This window comes from Pipistrellus hanaki, assembly GCF_964339955.1.
Source record: "Pipistrellus hanaki genome assembly, chromosome: 8".
NCBI lineage: Eukaryota > Metazoa > Chordata > Mammalia > Chiroptera > Vespertilionidae > Pipistrellus > Pipistrellus hanaki.
In genome coordinates, this window is record NC_140510.1 from 77912271 (window position 1) to 77930387 (window position 18117).

At 48.0% G+C, this 18117-nt stretch overlaps 1 protein-coding gene across 3 annotated transcripts in view; it reads right to left on the bottom strand.

The window, feature by feature from the left end:
- Positions 1 to 881: 881 nt before the first annotated feature.
- The window catches only part of KLF7 (KLF transcription factor 7), a 92805-nt gene continuing 75569 nt past the window's right edge, over positions 882 to 18117 (bottom strand). For all 3 annotated transcript variants that reach the window (XM_084892489.1, XM_084892487.1, XM_084892488.1), the window contains exons 3-4: positions 9686 to 9809; positions 882 to 5072 (exon numbers count right to left, since the gene is read on the bottom strand). In XM_084892489.1, coding sequence (XP_084748615.1) covers positions 5035 to 5072; positions 9686 to 9809 — 162 coding nt within the window. In that variant the 3' untranslated portion in view covers positions 882 to 5034. The remainder of the gene's footprint in view (positions 5073 to 9685; positions 9810 to 18117) is intronic.

Sequence of the window (18117 nt, forward strand, 5' to 3'; positions counted from 1 at the left end):
AAAGAATGGATCGACCTTCCCTCATCACCCTTAGAGGGAGCCCTGTTTGAAAAGAGTGTATCTTGTTCGGGATATTTGTGAAGCAATGGCCTAGGATTTCTCTCTCCATGTTTGATACCTGCTTCCCCAAGGACTTGTACTTAAGCGGGAAACACCTGAAGAATACAGTACTAGGTCGGAAGGGTGCACACAGCAGTTAATTGCAGCGTTAGCATCGCCCTTTCTGGGATCTATTAGGTACCAGCAGAGGAGGTTGAAGAGAGAGTGTTAAAAGCAAGAGAAAACCCTGAAGCCTCAGGCAGTTGGTCATGGGATCTCACACGGAGAAGCAGCTTTTGCTTCCTTGGACACTTTTGTGTTTGTTTGATCTCAAGTATTCCCAATGGTTCTCACTGAGGAAAGGAGGCTGTCAAAGAGGCCCTGACTAGGCGCAGGCCCTCTCGTGTTCACACGGAGGCATCACCATGTTTACCGAAATTTAATCCAGACCCAGAATGCAAATTCTCTCCTCCCAGCCCCTCCCCATGCTTGGCAGGTGGCCACTTCCGGAAGATGCCAGGGGACACTTCCGCAACCGGTTCTACTTAATGAATTCTCACTTTGGCAAAGATCTGGGTGCAAAAGTGGCCAGAAGTGCTGGCCCTCCTAAAATTTTTTTAAAAAAAGAAACAATAAACCTGATTTTTGTAAATTAAGTATGTTGCATCTCTGACTTTCCCCTCCCTTCTTCCTTCTCCTAAAACCAACTTCTGCAACAAAGAAGACAAAAGCACTTTGCACTGTATTTTCTCTTTTAGGAAGTGCCTTGCATAGAGGAAACTATTTTGAACCAATAAAACCAATCACTAGGTTTTTGGTTTTTTTTGTTCTTGTCATTCAAGTTTCTTTTCTTTTTTCTTTTTTTTCTTTTTTTTCACTTTGCCATAGAATTCAGGAGTGGGGCAGAATGCTCGCGGGCCCTGGGTGAGTCGCCCTGAAAGTCCCATGTCCCTTCTGATGCAAACAGACATGGCTCATCTGGAAGTTTATCCCAAACTAAAGTCCTTAAAAAATCTTCTCTGGCTTCTAGATTCAAAGAAGATTTTTTAAAACATAGGGATCAGTTCTGCTATCATGCATGAGGTTGGCTGTCTTTTTTTACCCTGTTAGAATCAGGCGATCAAAGATGTAAAAAGGGCACAAGAGGTGCAGGAGGAGAGAAGGTGAGGGTTTGAAGGGCTTTGCAAGGGAAAGCACGTAGAGAGGAGAAGGAAACGGTCAGCACGAAGTTCATTTTGGGGTCTCCGATCTCTTTATAAAACGCAGCTTTGTCATGGAATCCGAACGTCCGAACGCAACAGTCATCACCACCAGGCGTTAAGTTGGGCGGATTAACCATTAGTGGGGCAGGAGGAGGCCAGTAGCTAGGAGCAGCGCATCATTTCAGGTTTCCAAGTCTTTGACTTACAGCCGGGTGGTAGGAGACAGAAGCACAACTTGAAATAAAGAAAATTGTCAAAAATTGTCAGTGGCTTGGAAACACTCCTGTTCTCTATGTCGAACTCTGAACCCTGGATGAAGTGTGCTCGAGGGACCATCACAAGAAACACCTCGTCAGGTTTCTCCTTTCCGATCTGGGATCCTCTGGAATGCCAGGAGGTACCAATGGAAGGGAGAAAGCAGCGTGATGTGTTTCAAATGTCCATTGAAGCACTGTTTTAAACAACCTGTCCCTTTGGGAGCAAAACATTGTCAGGCCATTTCTTGGAAAGCCTGCTCACTCCAGCAGGCTCTTACCAACCATCTCTGCCATTCTGGAGATGATGGGCATAGTATCACCAATCAGCTTCCAAATGATAGGGGCCGTACCCCCGCTCCCGCGGACAGGACTGGTTATCCTTCATGGGTGTCGATTCCGCTAGAGAATAGTTTCCAAGCCATACCCTTAGCACCCACCAAATTCTCAGGCCAATTCTCACAGCCAACAGATGACTCTGAAGCAAGCAAGCGGTTCAGTGCCCCCTGCTCTGAGAAAGGTCAGGGGCAGATTACAAAGGACCTCAGTGATACAAGAGAGAGAGAGAGTAATTCCAGAACAGTTCAGACACTGATGAGGACCAAAGGGCCTTTGTTCCGCCACATTCAAATAAGGTCTTTTCCAGACCGCTGATGACAACAAGGGAGCAAACAAGCAATGGTGCCTCGTTTGCATTCTTTAACTTTCTTTTTCATAGAGCCCTGCATTGGTCGGTTCAAAAATTAAATTAAATATTCTAAACCCTTAGTAATAGCATTTCGAGAGGCCAGAACAGCTCCCGCTGGGGAGAGAACATTTGTAAATGGTGGCAGCCACGGCCAATGCCATCACCAGTGTGTGTGGGTGCATGTACATTCCTGCTAGAGGCTACTATGGGGAGGGAGACCAGTGAACCAACACAATCTGGGGTGTCTAAAGTTTCATCTAGTGCACTGACTGGAGGCGCTACAGTTTAATACATCTGAGGTTCAAGCCCCTCCCACCCCCCCCACATCCTTCACCCAGAAAGGATGCACCACACATTCAACTATAACCCCATGGCACACCCCGATGGACTGGCCACAAAATGCACTCCAATGCAGTAGAGAACTACAGGATTGTCAGCAAGCAGTGCTCCGGAAATTGTTTCTAAGTCATGTTTAGTTTTAAATCTTTGGAATAAAACTGATTTTTTTAAAATACCCTTCAACTAACATATACATCATTGCCTCTGGCAAATGGACAGATTTTTTTTTTTTGTGTGTGTGTGTGTGTGTGTTTTAGGGTGGTTTTTTTATTTTATTTTATTGTCGTTATTTTGTTATGGGTTTTTTTATTTATTTTTTATTTTTTGTTTTTTGGTCTAAATTGAAAAAAAGAAAAAGGAGAAAGTAAAGTGTAAGGGCCAGACCTCAGAAAGCCCCATGTGTCCAATTGGCAGCTACCACATCTGTGACAAAGAGGCTCCTTTACCCTCAGATGAGTAGATTCAACATTTCAGTGAAACCATAGGTTGCAGAAAGCTGAGAAACCAAATGCCAAGGATCTTGAAGGTTGCTGTCATAAATGTATTTGTGTTTCTTATATTATTATTTCCTCTTAAAGACTTCAGTGTTGCATCCCAAATAGGTATGGGGTGGCATTTTAACAGTCAAGGAGTCAAACAGTCAAAGGAGGGCAGGGAGGGGAGCCAGCTGGTATGAAGGAGCAGCAACCATGTGTGGACCAAGTGCCATTTTTGTGTTTTGTTTTTAGACGTGTCTTGAAGGGATGGTCCCAGAATATACAAAATATACAATCTGTCCTAATAACCACCCCTCTTGCTTGCATAGGCCATGTTATGGTCCTAAAGGCAGTCTTTGGAGTTGAGGCCAGTGCCAGCTAGCTAAGAATGCGGGTAGATAGAGATCGATATTGGATGTGTATAGGGGATGGAAAGGAAGGAATGTAACCCCTTCGGAGTCAGTTTGCAGAGTAAACGTGAGGCCTCTGTTGATCCTGGGTGCTCTAGGTCACAAGTCATGAAGGGCCTAGCCAGAAAATAAATTAGAAATATGTCTCTCCTTTTAGACAGATGTCTAGAGAAACATCTCAACCCTTTCCTTAAATGTCCACCCTTCATTCCCACAATGGCATTTTTGAATTGTGTGTTTTAACAAGTGGAGTAACAGGAGCTCAGTGGGCATGAGAGAGGAAGATAGATGATGTTTTTGAAGTCACTAGACTTGGGAGGCATCTTCCACTTTCCCCACTCCTGGAAAGAGAGATATTTTTTGGCTTTTGGTCAGGTCATAACCCAGAGTTAGGTTCAATATGCAGCTGCCCTTGGAGACTAGCAACATCTATGCTGAAACTGGGTACAGGGCAGCGATGACACACAGCAAGGGGTTGACCACTATGAGCTGAGGTCATGAAGCTTCAAGGGGATGAGAGAACTGTGATGTCCCATCTGATTGGCTGCTTTGAGAGCTGGACATCCAGGTGCTGAGAGAGTCCTGGTGAGGTTTAGTCCATGGAGGAAAGATAAAACATTTAAGCTTCCAAATAAGCTTTTCAAGTTTTCGTTAGCAAAAACAGAGAGATTAAAAAGAAAAAAATCTAGCACTGGCAATAGGTGAGGCTCAAGGGATAGACTGTGATTTATCATCAAGGACTTTATTCTCTTGGCCACTTTGCAGTCATGCTAGAAGTTTCCAGAATCCCTAGTGCATATGATGTGCAAGAGTCAAAAAAGTAAGAAAAGAAAACTCCTCCCTTACGAGTGAAGTCTAGAGAAATGCAGGCCAGAAAGGTGTAAGGTGTATTCCAGAGTCTGTCGCCGCTAAGGCCGTTGGTATTGACTGGAAAGATCTCAGTGGTGCTAAGAAGAACCAAAACCGATCAACAGTTCTTTGAGGAAGTCGGACGCACGAAATAGTAGGACTTTTCACACACAAAGGACAAATAAACCAAGAGTTAATTTTGGCTACCAAACTGCAATTTGGTTTTCTAGGTCATTTTCCCCCAACTATTTAGAAAGGAACAGTGCTACACATATGCAACTTTAAGACGCTGTGTTCTCCTATCAAGTTGCACGGAGAAGCAAGTTAGAGATAAGCCCCTCTTACGGCTGTCCACCTGCAGAAACGTCACATCCAATTGCTTTGATTTCCATTGATCACAGCGGGAAATAATTCCAATAGCGCTGGCGTGAGCAGCCAGTCTGCCTTGCTGAGTTCACCTGGTCTCCTTCTTCTTCGTCTTCTATCATCTGGCTAGGGCAAGGCATGAAGAATAGCCGTATATATTTTAAATATAGCTGGGTGCATGATAGTGAGTGTTTGGGGGGGGGTGTCTGTGCGTGACAGCATGTGTGTAAGTGTGTGACTGTGTGTGTGTGTGTACACAGAGGTGTAGAAGTGAGAACTTTCTTCTGCGAGGCAATGGGTCCCCGCCTGAAGTCCAGCCCCCTGCCTCATGGCGTTTCCTTCAGACAATGGCCGACATCATCGCAACTCTGGCCTTTAGGGTTTGTTTTTGTTTTTTTTAGATATGTCTCTTCATGTGGAGGGCAAGATGGTCCGATCTGGAAAAACACCTAAGAAATATAAACAACATCAAGGATATTAGAAAGGAACGCAACTGCCATCACCCCTTAAAAAATGATTAACCCTAACCCTTAGAGAGACAGGAGGTATGTTTTGAGCAGTGTATTAGGAAGGTGAGCTCAGGGGTCAGATTACTTGGGTTCAAATCCCAGCTCACCCAAAAGTTGTGTAACTCTGAGCACATTCACATCTCTGGGCCTATTTACTCCTCTGTATAATGGTGATAATTATAGCACTCACCTCATAACTTGGTTGTATGGATTAAGTCAGACCAACTATATAAAGTGCTTAATCTATTGCCAGGCATGTAGTAAGATCTCAATGAATATTAACTATTATTATCATGATTGTCATTATTAAAAAAAAATAGATTTTAAAATATATTTGTATTTTAGAGAGGAAGGGAGAGTGAGAGTGAGATAGAAACATCAATGATGGGAGAGAATCATTGACTGGCTGCATCCTGCACACCCACATTGGGGATTGAGCCCGTAACCCAGGAATGTGCCCTGACCAGAAACTGAACCGTGACCTCCTGGTTCATAGGTCAGCACTCAACCACTGAGCCATGCCAGCCAGGCATAACTGTCATCATTAAAGAAGAAATAAATATGCAAATGCTTTGTAAAAGTGTGAGAAAGAAACAAAGCAAAGACAAGCAATCTGCCTGTTCAAAAGGGAGACATGGGGATCTGAGATGGTAAGAAGTGAAAGAGAGGACTAGGCATTGGACAAAACCTCTCTCCTTTCCTTTCTACATTCTGGGAACTTGGAGGAAAATAGTATTGTTGATAGACCACTTCATTCGAAGAAACTGTTCAGTAATGCGTATGTTCTGGACTTTTATTCTGCCTTTACCAATTGCCTATTCTGTGCTAGGTATCTAGTAATATATGTACAAGCCTTCCATTCCTTTCAGGAAAAAGAAAGTGAGAAAAACAACAGATCTTTAACATAATATGAAATGTAATTGCACCCTACCAGAATCAAACTAGCGTCATTATTTGCTCAAATTCTAAGCAGCACATGATACTTAGCATTAGACTAGGTCCCTCACCATTGAGGTTTTATTTAAATGCAATACACCAGCAAAACTACTTACTCATGATTAATTTATAATTGCTAATTTATACTTACTCCTCATAGGAGCAGTAAAAGGTAATAGATAAACTCAGCATCGAGAAATGCAGGATCAACTAACTCTAAGGGTAATAGAACCCCAGAGGGTATTTCCAAGTATATAGCAGGCAGATGACCTTAAATAAGAAGGTCCTTAAGGACTGAAATTTGTTCATTACAGAGAACCAGTCGAAGCCCTATGGTCGTTTCTCTTGCCCATGAAAACGGCACACTATGGGCATGTGGGCAGTAAGCCAACAGCAATCCTCTTGGGCACCAACGAGTTAGATATAGGCTGATAATTTCTTACCACCTATAAGTGGGCTGATTCAATGATCAAAATGCCTCCTCTCCACTGCCCGAGACCTTGGAGATGCTACCCTGGGGAAGTCTCCCTGGATTATGTCTGTGCTGAGTCGGCATGGCCCGCCTATGGTGACTCGCGGAAGCAGAGACCTTTCACTGCCATCGGCAGCTGCATGCTCTGGGCTGAGAGACAAGATCCATCCTCCAGCAGCTGGGCACTCAATGAGCTGCACGGCTCAGTCCAATGGTTAAGGACATGGCAGAGCTGCCCCCTTCCTTTCTCCCCCAACCCAAACCTGAAGCCAGAGGTCATCAAACCCAATGTCTTATGGGGTCGGGCAGGTAAAGTGAATGTGGGCAGTGGGTCAGGTGTAAGAAACACACAGCCCACTTTGGATAAGTGGAGTGTTCTCTAGAAGACTCCACTTCGGATGAGGCGAGGAAATGCTGCTTTCCGTGAGAGCAGACAACAGAGCAGGGGTGGTGATCCACGTCAACGGACCATCCGTCTGCCTTCCTGTTGGGAGGCCGCAGGGAGTGGCGGGAACTTTAGGAATTAGTGACCAGTGGGTTCTGTTACTACTCAGCTCCAGGATACTATGGGCACATCATCTGCTTTTCCAGACAAAGCCAGAAATACGGAAATTTTTTAATGGCACCCAGCAATTTCAACTGTTAGCAAAACAAACAAACACGTGTCTGTTTTACTCTAGCTTATACATGAAAGTGTACATGGTCCACGCTTTCAGGAAAGGAAACCCCAATCCTGGCTTAGCTTCTAAATAAGGCAGTCTGACTGCTCACATTAGAGGAGGCAAGAAGGGGGTCTCTCATGCTCACACACCCGGTGATGCCAACAGGACCCAGTGTCCTGTGCAGGGCCACCGATGCCCTCTGTCTCTGAAGGTAGAAGTCTTCCTAGGAAGACTCCCCGGTCACCCCAGGCTTTCCTTTCACCTGCTGTGGGACCCCTCCACTTCCCGCTGCCACCGCCCAGACCTGCTCTATTCTTAGCACAACCCGTGCAATGGAAAGGCAAGGCGCTGCCCGTCATGAGACACCAGCGGGAGTCCAGCCCCTCTTTCCTGACATCGATAAAGAGGCAGGGTGACTGGCAGCCCCGCAGGACTTGGGGCTGTTCACAGTCTCCCCCAAATACCGCATCACAGAACCTGCACCGTCTGCTTCGAACGTTTCTAGCTCCAGGAACCATCCTACATTTGGATGAAGAAAAGAGAGCAACGAGACGGTCCATCTCTGACACAGCCTTCCCCGAAATATCTAGTGGGTCTGAATTATTTCTCACATAAGTCACCCAATCAGACTTAACCTGGATATGTCAACGGCTGCACAGTTGTAAATTCCGCAGTGAAGCCAGTTGACCTGAAGACAGAAACACTCTGCCCGTTTCCAGGGATGGTGGCAATCCGTAATGCGAAATCTCCAAGGAACAGCCTGGCCACCCTTCCGGGATGGGAGTGGTGTGTGTGTGTGTGTGTGTGTGTGTGTGTGTGTGAGAGAGAGAGAGAGAGAGAGAGAGAGAGAGAGAGAGAGAGAGCGTGATTCTGCCAATAGCCAGTATTCTCCTTCCTGCCCCTCCTCCCCATCACCCACCTCGCCATCCCCCTGGCGGCCTGGAACCTAGGGCCAGCCTTAGGTGGGAGTTGGGGGCAGTTGTCAAATAAGGAGAAACATGGCTAAGTATAGAGATACTTAGAAGTGCGGCTGGGACTTCTGAGCAGTGGGATGGAAGTGAAAAAACAGGCTGTGTTGTTGGGGAGCAGGAGAAAGCTAAAAGAAAAGAAGGACAATAGCTCCTCGAAGGGGACTTCCTCAGGCCTGGGGTGGGAGGTTATCTCTGGGCTCCAGAAGGCGTGGGGGCTTTATTTAGCTCTTAAAGAAGGAAGATAAGAGGAAAATAGCCTCTTCAGGAAGAGAGAAAAAAAAGGAGGAAAAATATGAATGCTCCTTTATAAGCATCTTAAAGGAGCAGAAGGCAACTGGCCACCTGGGAGACTTGGCCACCCCTGGCCTGGCCTCCAAACACACAGGACTCCAGAGGAAGGCCCGGGGAGGGGGAGGGGCAGCACCGGCCGGGAGGCAGGATGCGAAAGCGCTCACATTTCCTCCCGAGGAGGAGAGCCAGGCCTCCGTGGACATCCTGCGGGCCCTCCTGCCACCCTGTGCGCGGCTGGCCGAGCCGGGAACCCTGAGGCTCTCAGGGCTTTTATCGCATTAGAAGCATTTTTCTCATCATAACCGAGACCTTTAGGATTGCATTAAAAAGATGGTTAATTTTCTTAAGCTTCCTTCTAAACACAGAAATAGGATTAGAAGGATAACACGCTCAGATGCAAGCCCGTTATTTGATTATGTCTCAACCTAATCCTGCCTTCACCTTGGCCTGCAGAGTCTCCGTTTTGGGGTTTATTGGTTGATAATGCCAAGGCTGTCAGATACTATTACTAGGGTAGTTTTCTGCTGCTGCTGCTGCGTGCTCTTTCTCCCACTGTCAAAACGCTGGGGGTCTGAGATGGAATGACGGGATACATTCTCAAAGCCTTTCCATGGTTCAGACCTTTGTGCCTATTTTCAAAGGAGGAAGAAGGGTACAGGCCCCCAAAGGGTGGGAACCGTCTTCAGTAAATTCATGTCTAATAATACTTCAGAGGAAGGCCTTCTCCCCCACCATCCTTCCGTTCAGCTGGCTTTCTGCTCTTCGAGTTTTAAAGGATGAGGGAAAATGCTACTGATGTTAATAAAAAAAAAAAAAAAAAAAGATCAGAAGAACCAGCAACAGGTGACCATTCTCTATCCTATTACTTTCCACTCTGTACTAAAATGATCTGTCTCCTCGTTGTCTCAGGGGTAGGAGTCATGTCGTATGGATATCCAGGGACTAACACGGTCCCGGGCCCAACGCTGATGTCCAGGTAAATGCTTGTCTGATGGAACCAAGGATTCACAGTATCTGTTGACTGTACGCAAGAAGGCACCCTCATCTCGTGGGCTTTCTCAGTAAAGAAGTAAAAGGCATCCCCAGATCCGAGACTCTGAGAGAGAAGCTTGAAGCTTGTGATGAATCCAAGAGCCCTGGCAATCAGTCCCCCCACTCCAACCCCATCTCCACCCCCCAACCCCCAACCACCACGTCCAGAAGCATCGGCGTCTCTTTTACCTGTCGCAGTGGTTGCATTTGAAGGGCTTTGCACCTGTGTGTTTCCTGTAGTGCCTCGTGAGCTCATCGCTTCGTGCAAAACGCCACTCACACCCCTCCCAGGAGCACTTGTAAGGCTTCTCACCTGCAGGGAGAGAGGGAATGGCCATGGTCAATGGCAGAACAACGGGGCCACCTTCCTGCTCAGACTCGGCTCCCGGGGTGCCAGTCTTGGGAAAAGGCTGTGCCCATCCCCCCCGAAAGACCATGTCCTGAGGGCAGAGGGCCACGTATTCTCTGGTCTCCTGGTGTTTGGGTGGTTGTTGCTGCTGCTTTTTTGTGTGTGTGTTTTTTTTAACCTTCAAACGTGGTTTCCCAAGATCCCCAAATCTGGGGCTGTCACTGCCATTCCCAGAGTCAGAGCACTTCCTTCGACTGGGGAGGGATCAATTTTTATTTATTTTCTTATCCCCCGGAGCCCTCTGACCCCCGCAGCCCCAGCAGACAGGAAATGTGCTATTTTCATCCGAACCACAAATGCTTCTAATCTATTTTTCTCCAGAACCTACAGTAATTTACCATTTCAGCCCTCTCAGCCTCCTCCCGCCTCTTCTCTCCCACCACAAACTGTGCCCAGGTAGCTGCCTGCCCAGGCACAGGGCCCAGGTCTCCCAGAACCCCCGCTCCTTCCAGTAAGTGTGCGTGGACGGACGGACGGGTCAGGAGAAAGGGCCACAGTCTGAGGGTGAAGCAGAAATCACTCGGTGATTCCCGGCACTTCTGTGGAACACGGGTCCTATTTAAGGAGCCCGTCACTAATGACTCCGCGCGGTCCTATCAGAGAGAGGCACACATGGTTGCAAAATAGGTTCCAAGTCCATTTGAGGAGCAGGGGTTTTAGCCACAGGGAAGCTGCTTAAAAGCACGAAATTCGAGCTCTTGTACTCAAGTGACCTTTCGCACAGTAAATGCAGAGGGAGGGACGCAGGAAGGGAAGTGCATGGTTGTTCCTGTGCCTTTCCTTTTTTTTCTTAGCCCATCCATGCCCGTCCCCCAACATGACAAATATTTACCCTTCCAACTGCATGGTTTGTTGGCTCCAATTAAGAAGAAAAATGGTCTTTAAAGCCACATGGAATCGCGAGAGCTGGTGACCGAGCCCTGGAACAGAGGCAGGTGAGTGCCATGGTCAGGAGCTCCCACGCCAACCTTCCCCGGCTCAGCCTCCAGTTCGACCCCCCATCGTCTAAGCCTGCGGTCGGCAAACTGCGGCTCATGAGCCACATGCGGCTCTTGGGCCCCTTGAGTGTGGCTCTTCCACAAAATACCACGGCCTGGGCGAGTCTATGTTGAAGAAGTGGCGTCAGAGGAAGTTTAAGTTTAAAAAACGTGGCTCTCCAAAGAAATGTCAATCGTCGTGCTGTGGATATTTGGCTCCGGTGACTAAGGAGTTTGCCGACCACTGGGACTCTAAGTCAAGGAGCCTCTCTTTGCTCCTGTTTTCTTAGATGTAATGGCATGTACCTCCGAGGGTTTGGAGAGGATGCATTCATATTATGCGAATTAATATATGTTATCTATTAATTAGAACAGTGCCTGGCACGTGGGAGGTTCCCGTAAGCTGTAATCGTTATAAACTGCCAACCCCCACACTTCAGGGCACACAAGGGGCCAGAGAACCCTGTCTGGCTGCCCCATTATCTCTCCCTCTTCCATCGCTCAGCCTTCCCGAGGCAGCCCTGAAGGGGGCCTGGCCCCAGACGATCCTTGACTCACTTTCTTTTCCCCACCTTTTCTCTCCCCTTTAAGCCCGACTACAAAGTGATCACAATTCTTTATTTGTATCCCCTGGAATCAAACCAGACATGACTGAACACTGTGTTTCATTAAACCGGTGCCCCAGCGAGCCGCGCTCTGTGGCCCGGCGGAGAGGGAGGAGAAGGGCCGGCTCTGAAAGGGAGCCCGGGAGCCACAGGCGCCGGGAGCACAGGAGGGGACCGTTCAGCGCTGGGAACCCGGAACATGAATCACCGCACGGTGTCACAGGTTCGCCTTCGGCATCCTGAGAGCCGCGTTTTTACAAAAGGGCACCTGCCGAACTGCAGGTGGAGAGGGGAGATGTCAAACCCGCTCCGGGCCGAGCACGCCTGGGTCTGTCGGAGCTCATTGTGGCGCTGGGCCTCCGTGTCACCCGTCAGGTGCAGGGAGCCCCCGCGGTCAGGGCGAGGCTTAGGTGAGCCGTCATGGGAAAGACACGTTTCCTGAGCCTGGCACAGGTAAAGGTTCAACGAACTTGAACTCCCTTCCTCCCCAGGTCACCTGTGCGCTCAGGGGCTGCGGAGGAGACAGGGCTCACCAGATGCCAATAGGAACATTCAGAGTCCAGTTCCAGGCAGCTGGCAACCGGAATATTGGGAAACAGAGTCTGTGTAAGCTTTCGGGACGCTCTCCGTGTACTGGTGGGGAGGGGGTCAGGAGAAGCGAGCATCCTTTAGATCTGCTCGGGGTGAGGAGGGTGCCGAAGGGGAAAAGGGAGCCCAGCCCGCGGGAGAAGTGCCCTCTCCGAGTGGCGGGTCAGCATCCTTCTTCACGCTATTGATTGCCCACAAGGCTTTGTTACTTCAAGGAAATCTAGCACAAGAAGAACGACACAAAGAGAGCATGAGGCACCAAAGACTTCAGAAATTCAAAGCGCCCTCCACCCCCAAAGGCCTTCCTTCTAAGGCAAGTGAAACTGGAGGGCGCTGGAGCCCCGGGGACCCAACAGCCCAACACAGCCAGGCGCCTGGAAATCCCAGGACATTCCACTGCAAGGAGCAGCGACATCCGGTCCCCCAGAATCAACCCACCATCAAACCGGCCGTCCCTCACAGGCCACCACCTCCTGAAGGACAAGGAAGGACACGGAGAACACGAAAGCAGGAGGTTCCAGTGGAGGTCTTCGCGTTGTTTTTCCTTTTTCATTTCAAACCCGGTGCTTTTCTCCTGGCAAAATCTTTTAAATTAGCTCTCTTTTGTTTTATTGTGACAACTGATAGCCAGGATTTAGTTACCTCCCGTGAAAGAATGCAGGCTCTGAGTGGATTCTGGCACAGCCCCGCTGTCCTCCTCAGGAGCCATTCCAGGGTCCCCCTGGCAACTGTGGAGACAGCCACTACACAGGTGGCTTGCCTGGACGGAGTCAGGTCACCAGCACTGCTTCTGGCTCACGGCTCCGTGCTGTACGGAACCTCGCTGAGGACAGCCCCTGTCCCTGACAGCTTAGCCAAGTCACAGTATAGTGAGTCACCAAGCTATTTCCCAGGGTCTACTCAGTTTACCTGCAAGTTTCCATGTCTGCAAATACTCACTAAAAAGAAATTTAAAATTATATATTTAAAATAATCACTTTCAGTCAAAGGAAGGAGTGGTGTCTGAAACAGGCCGAGTTAAGAAAGCAGAAGAAGGAGGGGGAGAGATTAGAAATATGGCTTCATATTTAGGGTTTAGGAATAGTGGGATGAGGCTGACCTTGTTTCCGGGTTCTATACCCACTTCCTTAAGCCAAGTTCTACTCAAAAGGAGGCTAGAGAAATGGAAGTGTTTTTGCATAACCGAGATTCCCAGCACCACTGCTTCACCTTGGGGGTGGAGCCACCTATTATCCACAGTGTATGCGTTTTCATCCCAACAGCCTACCTGAAGACCGTGCTCACTTCATAAAAGCTTGAGGGCTTTTTTATAAAACAAAAGAAAGTTGTTGTTTGTTTGTTTTCAGAAACAAAAGAAGGGAAGGAGGAAAGAAAGGTAGGACGGAAGAAAGGTAGGAAGGAGGGAGGGAGGGAAAAGAAGTAGACAATTCAGTCATAATTGGAGCAGATTTCATGCTCTTCTCCCTCACCCTCCCTTCTCTCCTTGCTCCAGTGCGGATACTACTCCTGGGTATAGAACAGAGAACGTCAGACCCCTGCACAATACTAGACTGCACCGCACCTGGGGTCATGCTGCCACTCAGCTCACTCACCTCAAGAGCGAATGAAAATGTCAAAAGGACAGGCAGATGGGACAGAGGCTTAAAGCATTAGGACTGCAGTCCCGGCGTGTGTGAAGGAGGGCGGGCACACCCCCAGAGCGTGGAGGAGGGAGCGTGACAGCGCCTCTGTTCACAGTGCCAGAAGCAGAACACGCTCTTCAGAGCCCCCTGAATCTTAGGAGGAATGCCAACAATGACTTCTCCCTCCTGGAAATGAGCCCCGGGGAACTTGTCTCCCTGCGAGAGTCCATGTCACCGCCGCAGTGACAGCAGGTCTAACGAGGCATACACAGATCCATCACCAAACCAGGGCTCTGGGAGGGAGTGAAGGATGCTCGAGAAACAGGCCTGGCAACTGCAAGGCTGGATCATGGCAAGAATTCACGCTCTCCCACAAAATGGCCCCTGAAAGGTCACGTGGTCTAAACCAGTGTGGCCTCTGTTAGTTAGTTTCTTACAGAGTAAGTCTCCCTACATCATGATCATCAAGTTTGGTTGATCAAAAACACATAAATACTTTCTGGACACGTCCCTTTGGTACATATATAGGTTTGTTCATGAATTATATGAATACTTATGGTGGCAGTATCCATATAATTCACGAATTATATGAAAATACAGGGGGAACACTCTGTAAAATATATGATTATCTACCACTATGCTATAGACCTGAAACCAACACAATTGAAAGTAAACTGTAACTGAAAGTGAAGAATAAAAGAAATGCACTTTACACTGGAATTCGCAACACGCAAGGGAACATGTATATCCATGTTTGTGTTTCATGAGACAAACATTACACATGTGAAACAAAACCTGCTGTCTTATGGGTTAGTGAACACACTCTGATATTTCTATTCAATCCCAGTTCATCTACCAAAAAACAAAAAGTGCCATGACCCACTAACTAGGCTGGTGTTTTTAAAAAATTAGGGTAAATTAAATATGAAGAGAAGTTATAAATGTCCCTTCCTGCATTCAGAACGCTGTGCCGCGCACCCCGCCTGGGAGACGCCTGTCCTCTGGTATAAATTCGAAGAGCTTGGCCTCACGCTGGCTGGCCTCCAAACATCCATCCTTGGTCCCTCCAGTCTGCTGTCCGCAGCAGTCAGAGCAGTCCTCTGCAAACCTAAGTCACAGCATGCTGTCCTTCACAGGGGACCGAATTCCTTATATCCCCACATAACTGTTTCTGGGACGTCCTCTGAACTTCCTGTTATGCACTTGAAAACATCATTCTGCAGAGGGTCCCACAGGCTTCCCAAGACCACCAAATGAGCTTCAGAGCCAAGAAAGAGTAGTAAGAAGAAATTAAAATGTAAGTGCTCCAATCCCTTCCTAGCACTCTCAGAAGAAATCAGAAGCATTAAAGTCCCTCAGGTTTACATTTGCATCCCCAGACTTCCTTTCTAACCACATCTCCTACCCCACCCTCTCAGATTCCCCCGACCCATCTCACATGCTCCTCCCTCTGCCTGGATCACTCTGGCCCCCTCACGCCAATCAGATCACTGCTCAAATGCCTCCTCCTTAGAGCTGACCTACCTTCGCCATCCTCTCCTACAGCAGGTTCTGTCACCTTCCCCGTGTCAATCACTTGAAAATAAGATTGCTTCCTTTTTGTATGACTATTGTCTGCTGCTCCTACTAGAGCATAAGCTTCCTGCAGGCATCCAGTTTGCTCACTGTGGTGCCAAGGGCCCTAAGGCAGAGCCTGACTCAATGCCGTGGAACACATTCAGTGAATAAAGCATCCTGGTTTGCAACAACCACCCAAGCACCCACAGACCGGCAGGACAGCCTGTGTGGGCTCAGGCCCTCTCATTCTAGGTGTTAAACAGGCTAAAGAGTAGGTCATTCTTGCTTGCTTGTTTCAACCTGGCCACCCTTCTGTGACAGGGGCTGCCACGTGAAACTCCATCCGGGGTTTAATATTCCTCCCACCAAAGGGCATCTCCTCCCCCCCACCCCCCCCCCGCTTCTTCCTATCTGCCCAAGCCGAAAGGAGTATCCTGAACATCTTCCTGAAACCTTCTTCTCCCACCTGGGACCCCAGTTTCCTGGGCAACAGCCCCTCTGGGAAACCAAGTGCGTCACTTTGTGAAACTCATTTGTACAGGCTCTCACCGAAGATGTGTTTGGGGGAGCATAAGAGAGATGTCGGATGTATTGTGGTATAACTTGCCTTTAGGATGCAGACTGTAGCATGAAATATGAGCCTGTGTGTCAGGCTCTTGCATTCCAGGTTTAAAAGTCCCTTGAAAATAAACATCACTTAATGCAAATTTTGTGCATTCATTTCCTGATCTGCAAAATTTCAAGTTCCTAATCCAATTCCCAAAGGAGACTTAGGAACTTCGGCATGCCCAGTTTTCTGTTAGAACTAATTTTATCTATTTCTTTTTATTTATTTTTTAATGTGGTTACTAGAGTTCTGTTATCTGGGCATGTCAAGGTCCTAGTCTCTTTAGGACTTGGATTAGAAACGTGACGTTTTGCAGATGAGGAAATAGGAAAGCAAAATGGAAAGGGGGAAGAAGACTTTGTCATGGGTTTATATTGCCACTGAGTCCTTCTAGAGGAAATCAGCAAAGCCCTGGCCATTGCTTGCACAGCACTCTGAGCACTAGAGAACGTGAGCCACCTGGGGAATAAAGACGTCGAGAGAGAAAATGTCACCGAGCTTCCTTACCCCTGGAAAACGACTATGCCGTAAACATCACTCCGTCCCTCGGCAACCCCCTCCCGGTATATGGTGTCACTGAAAAGGACCTCCGGCTTTTAACTCTCTTTGGAAAACTATCTCAGCGTTCCTCGTCGTTTGCAGCTGAATTTTAACTATGCTCTTTTCTCAAGGTTTTTAAATTAAATGACTGATGGAAAATGAGACCAGGGCTTTATTTCCCAGAATTCCAAAGGCATTTATAACTATATCGTAGGATAGGAGGTACGCTCATTACTTAGGCTCCATGTTGATTTTTTTCATTTACTTATGACTTGCTCACCCCAAGGCCTACTAGGCTACTTGTTGGATTTGTACAGAGCATTAGTCACTTCTCAGGGCGTATTTGAGAGATGAAACAGAGGGGGGCTGGAGATCGAGATGCCAGGACGCAGGCTTTACTGAGGAGAAAAGTACCACTGCCAGCTGCTTTCCAGAGGAGAAAGAGAGGGAGGGCCGGGGTGCAGGCACCTGTTAAGGGGAGGAAAGAGAGGGGACGGGGCTTAGGGCACTCAGCACACGCTGACTGGTGGTTTCATGTAAGGCACTTGATTAGGCACCTAGGGACTTAGGAATCAGGGGCTTAGGGTATCTGGCAGGTGCTGATTGGTGGTTCAATGCGCAGTCCATATAGGGTGCCTGGTTAGGTGCTCAGGAATGTCCGGACTGCAGGTGGAGTTTACGTCATTCTCCATCCATCAGTTGGAGGAAGGGAGGATCTATCATCGACAAGCTGTATTCAAGCAACATTAGTGGTTGTTCTAATCTGTGCCGAGCAGTGACACTGCTGGAGACGGAAGGTCAGAGGTCCCTGCATCAGAGGAGCTCCCAGGTGGGAGAACCCCACGCGTGCATGCAAACAGCACAAGGCCCAGAGCGTCTGATAAATGCGTGTGACTGACATGTGGAGGAGGCAATCCCTAAGACTTTGAAGGACCATAGGGCGAGACTCTGTTGATGCCTCAATGGAGCTTGACTCATTGCTTTAGTGCAGGGGGGAGAAGGGGGAACATCCAGCCCGAGGGCTGAATAAGGCCCATGAAATCATTTGCTCTGGCCCTGCCAAGGCATTAGGGGTGAGTTAATGAAATGTTTGACCAAATATAACAGGCTTATTTTTAAGTTGATAATTTTGTGTGGCCCCAAATGATGTTATAAATATCCCGATGGCCCTTGGCAGAAAAAGGTTCCCCACCCCTGCTCCAGGGGTGCAAAATGGATTAGTCATCAAATAACGGGCCAATCCTCCAAAAACAGATTCTTCCAGTTCTCTCTTTGCTCGGAAACAGCGAAGTGGCTTTGTAGAGTCAATGAACTTCTTCTTTGAGACTTTCCATCCTTCACTGTGCGGAGAAGGAATAAAAAATAATCTGCTTTTTTATAGTTAGGAAGATTCAGTGGCATCTAGCGCATAAGAGTGACCGGTCAATTACAAAGCCCCAAATGGATAAACGGCGTTAGGATGATAATGACGATATCAAAGGGGAGTTTGCAGGCCGGCAGGAGGCCAGAGGTGGCCCTGGGACAGAGCTATCCATGACCTCGGGCAGGGCAAAGGGGCTTCTCCACGAGACTTAAACAGGAACCCGGCATCACAGTGAACCACTCCCCACGCTCACCTGGCCTTGTGAAGGAAGCACCGTCAGGAAAGGCACAGGATTAAACAAATCTTTGGGGCCATATTCCATTTTTAGTGACTTTAGCATTTCCAAAATGTTC